Genomic DNA, 4,865 nt, shown 5'->3' with positions numbered 1-4,865 from the left:
CTCCTTTTTTTTTTTTTTTTTTTTTTTTAAAAAAAGAATATCGTCTGAATAAATTCATCTCAGCTTTGGTTTGAAGTGGTTTGAACAGAAATAACAGATTTTCTTAAAGAGGTTTTAAAAAGGGAACTGTAACTGCTAAGGTCTTATCGTCCCGAAATCGAAAAGAGATGGAAGACAGGATAGGAGAAAGCCAGTCGTTCCGAGAACGAATATTATCCGTTCAGGATAAAATCCACCCCGGGCGGGAATCGAACTTACAAGGCAGACGCGCTACCAACCAAGCTAACCAAGGGGTCGAGTGGACCAGGTACATTTTCATGTCTTGTGACGAAGTGTTTCGCACATCGAAGCATTTACTCCCTTGTAAACGCGTTTTGTTCGTTTGAATCAAGTTTGAAAATAATTTCATAATAAATCACGCAAAAGTCTTACCTGTTGATTTCTTCGTCTTCCCGCCGCCATGCTTCTGATACGTCTCCTGATACACAGTCATGGGAAACCCTCCCCCTCCGCCGCCATTTTGTTTTCTCCCCCCTCCATTTCCCCTATTCCTGTTATTCTCCTTATCCTCCTCCCTCTCCTTCTCTTCCTGGAGTTTCTTAATTTCCTCCAGAAGCCTTTTAGTTTCTTTCACCACTTGATTGTGGTTCGTTTGAGGTTTGCAGGGGGCCATCTTGGAATCGGTCGCCATCTTGGATTCGGTCGCCATCTTGGAAGCGGCCATTTTGTTGGAAGGAAGAGATTGGAGGGGTGCGGAGAGTTTGAGGTATTCTTCCAGTTGAGAGTAGGTTAGGGCGCTGGTTTTACCTGGAAATTGTACATTAGAAATAGGTACTATTATTAAAATTTTCATAAAGGTACTGTTCATTTTCTTATACACCTTGAATAGGAGTAAAGACTAATTTTACCTCGCCAGCAGGCTACTACGACGAATTTCATCCTAAATAGACAAGTTTCGTTCTCGGAACGGCTGGCTTTAAGTATAGGAGTAGGGAAGTATAGGTTAAAGTGCCAGCCTAGTTAGAGTAGAGTAGAGTAGACTAGACTTGGAGAGTAGCAAGTTTGCCTTGTAAGCGTCCGGTCGCGGGTTCGATCAAAAATGTCATTTAACTATCGACAAAATATTATCTGTCGTGGCTTGAGGTTCCTTATTGCAAGACAAAATTACCTACTAAAAAGAAACTTTTTAAGGTAAAGACTGTTTTTTTCTGTTTCCAAATACCGAAGACCTTGTTCAGACTGCGAGAGTGAAGGGACTTTTGACTGAAAAGGATAATAATAAACTCTTCAGTGGAAGGTAAAGGCGAGGTTGACGCCGGAGGCATTCTCTAACCCTTCGAGCTCCATTATTATGTGGTCAATTTCTCAAATATATGAGGATTAAATTCCATACCTCGGCTGGGATCGAACCCATGCCCTCCTGTTTACCAGACGAGCGTCTTGACCACTACACCACAAGGTAGGTATTTTCTTTTTTTAGAAAACAATATTTATGTTTTAAAGTTCGGTGTTGATATAAGATTGCATACAGCGGGAGAATTGAACTTATTGATATTTTGAGGAAAATGGCCTGATAGTCAGTTCCCAGTATTTGATGGCAACCAATTTATCAATACAAAATTCTACTCACTTAGGTTGTTCCTTGGTCTCGGGCACACTCGAGCTCAGATTGAGTGGATCACTCCCACTCCGCATCCTATCTGTCCCACCTCCTCCTCCTCCTCCTGTCCCATTAGTGCCCCATCCACCTCTATATCGAACTGAGCCCAGTCTGTGGTAGCCCAACATGCGTACCCCCTCCGCTGTGAACAGAAGAAAAAAAGGAAAAAAGTACCAATCTCTCTTCTCTCCCTCCACCTCCTCCTTCTCCTCCACTTCCTTCGTTCATTTATATCCTCTCCATCCGAAAGGACCACGTCCCACCACCTCCAAACTTGAGTAAAATTAAACAAGAAGACTGTCTCAAGGGACACTCTCTCGTTGGATGAGGAAAATTGGAGATGGAAATAATAAGAGCCCTGAGTGGAAAAGACGGAGGAGGAGGGAGAGAAGTTAACGAAAGTGAATTTTTTTACTTTCCATTACATGATGTAAAGGGGACGTACCTACTTACCTAATACCTAAAAGTTAATGAGAAAGATTGGGAATGGGTTCCAATTTTCAACATCAGGAAATGAGTGAAAATATTTAGGGTCCCCTCTAAGAATTAAAAAAGGTAATTTTTAGCCCATGGTCTGTATGTAGCTACGTATGTAGATGTCCAATGAAATTGTGGGTAGATGATTTACAAAATATCTTCAGAACAGTTTTAAATTTGTATGCTCTATTTCTTTCCTAAAGGGCGACTAGAAAAAATATATCTAAATATTGTAATAGAAAGTTGTGTACTGTTCACACCAGATTTTTTTCTTTTTTTTTACGGGTCCCTTCCCCTCCTCTTTCCCCTCTCCTAGTTTGATTCCTACCGTATCCCCCTCGGATTTGGGAATGGCGAGAAAGATTACCTAATTCGTTATTGATCGAAATGTAATAATTACGTACACAGACCTCCTACCAGCTACCCAAGATTTGTAGCGAAGGAAACAGAAAGGAAGTTGTTTCTTGTTTGTGCATTTTTGAGAAGAAAAAATGTAGGAAACATTTGGAAAAGTCTCAAATGCATGAGGATTAAGGGATTCTAGTTAGGGACACAAAAAGCTCACTCTGAGTCTCTGAGATTCAAGTGTAGGGACAAACAGCCCTAAAAGTCGACTTACCTAAGCTAGACTTATACGAATCTTGATGTCAATAAGTTTCTGGGCCTTGGCAGTAGAGGCACTTCTCCTTGTCCTACTATGATAAATTGATAATGATATGTATGTAAGTAAGGAAAAATCAGACCAATTTTATCTCAAAAGAACCAAAAGGGCCCTCTCCAAAAGCTTCAGACACAAGTTTCCCCCTTAAAAAACACACAAGCATTGGAAATTTGAGCTTTCTTTTTTTTTCTCATAAAAAATGAAACTTATGAAAAATGGATTCCTCAGACATTGATGTTTTTTCTTTAGAAAGTCAATCATTAAAATTCGGGTTCGATTCCCGCCCGGGGCGGATTTTATCCTGATGGGATAATGTTCGTTCTGGCTTTCTCCTATCCTGTCTTCCTTCTCTCTTCGATTTCGGGACGATAAGACCATAGCAGTTACAGTTCCCTCTGTCAAACCTCTTAAAAAAAAATAATAATAATAAATAAAAGGCCTGTTGGTTTTCCAACTGCACTACTGCACACCAGCCTAGGAGCCTAGTTAGCTTAGTCGGCACGTTGGTAGTTGGTAGCGCGTCTGCCTTGTAAGCGCTAACGGCTGGCTTTCTCCTATCCTGTCTTCCTTCTCTCTTCGATTTCGGGACGATAAGACCATAGCAGTTACAGTTCCCTCTGTCAAACCTCTTAAAAAAAAATAATAATAATAAATAAAAGGCCTGTTGGTTTTCCAACTGCACTACTGCACACCAGCCTAGGAGCCTAGTTAGCTTAGTCGGCACGTTGGTAGTTGGTAGCGCGTCTGCCTTGTAAGCGCTAACGGCTGGCTTTCTCCTATCCTGTCTTCCTTCTCTCATCCATTTCGGGACGATAAGACCTTAGCAGTTACAGAGCCCTCTATCAAGCCTCCGGAAAAATTTCACAGCTGAATGTTAACCAGAAGATGTCACATCCAGTAATGTGTTACTTTTTATTACTATATTACTTTCGTTATGCAAATCAAAGCTAAAAAGTCCTTGATTTCTTGTGTTCTCTTATTACATCCAGTTATCAAACTGAAACAAAGGATTTTTGAAGAAAAAAAAAAAACCGCTTTCAACTAGAAATGTTTTCATCATCTAGGAAAAGGCCTCTTGTCTCCTTGTATGGCCTTATGAAGGAATTGTAGCGAAAAAGCGCCGAGAATTCGGCCATTAATATGATATACCTACTCGTACACACATTAAAACAAAGAAAAAGGAAATGCTTAACCTATAATATCTTTCTTTTTGTGACAGGAAAAACGGTGCTGTATGAAGGATTTCTTTATTATTTTTTCCTTCTTTTTCTTCTTCTTCCCTTTCTCCTTCTTTCTCTTTCTTTTTCTCCTCGTCCTCCTTCTCCGCTTTCTTCTTTCCCACCTTCTTCGTTTTGTTCTTCTTCGTCCTTTCTTCTTCTCCTCCCTCTGAACATTCGTTACCTCCACCTTCTTCCTCTTCTTCTTCTTCATCTTCTTCCTTTTGTTCTTAATCTTCATCCCTCCCTCCTCCTCCTTCTCCTCATTTCTCTTCCTCCCATTCGTTACCTCCACCTTCTTCCTCTTCTTCTTCTTCTTCTTCTCCTCCTCCCATTCGTTACCTCCCAAGCACACACATGGAATTATTATTAATGTTTCTACTTGGATTATATTTCTGGGACTCCATTTAGAACAAAATAAGAACCAGTGGTGGATGATCGAAAAAAAAAAAAAAAAAAAAAAAAAAAAAAAAAAATACAGTTCAGTATTCTTTGAAATTTTGAGTAGAGGAGGTCCCATCAATTGACCATTGAAGTTGCACATTTTGTCTGTATACAGCATAAAAGATATCTTTCTCATTATGCAACTGACATTTTTGTACGGGCTTTCTTTCGCGCATTAATGTACAACAAGTTATACAATAGGTCAATTTAACTACCGAGGAAATGTCTATAGTTTCTAGGCACCATCTGATCTTCTCTTGTAGGCATGCAAGTCAAAGGTTCAAGGTTCTATTCCTGTCAGAGACGAATTTTTTACTTCCCTTATCCTATAGGAAGGAAAGTAATGTAATTAATGTTTATGGAAATGAGTGATGACCTGATGACAGTACTTTGTGTATCATTTACC

General features: G+C 39.9%; 1 protein-coding gene across 1 annotated transcript in view; it reads right to left on the bottom strand.

Annotated features, from left to right (window-relative positions):
* Positions 1-1,788, bottom strand: part of LOC103510302 — a 27,245-nt gene extending 25,457 nt beyond the window's left edge. Inside the window, exons 1-2 of the mRNA XM_026824384.1 lie at positions 1,631-1,788; positions 433-797 (exon numbers count right to left, since the gene is read on the bottom strand). Coding sequence (XP_026680185.1) covers positions 433-797; positions 1,631-1,788 — 523 coding nt within the window. The remainder of the gene's footprint in view (positions 1-432; positions 798-1,630) is intronic.
* Between the last annotated feature and the right edge of the window lie 3,077 nt (positions 1,789-4,865).

The sequence above is a fragment of the Diaphorina citri genome, unplaced genomic scaffold (genome assembly GCF_000475195.1).
Source record: "Diaphorina citri unplaced genomic scaffold, Diaci psyllid genome assembly version 1.1 scaffold580, whole genome shotgun sequence".
NCBI lineage: Eukaryota > Metazoa > Arthropoda > Insecta > Hemiptera > Psyllidae > Diaphorina > Diaphorina citri.
This window is presented reverse-complemented; position numbering and strand designations above follow the sequence as displayed.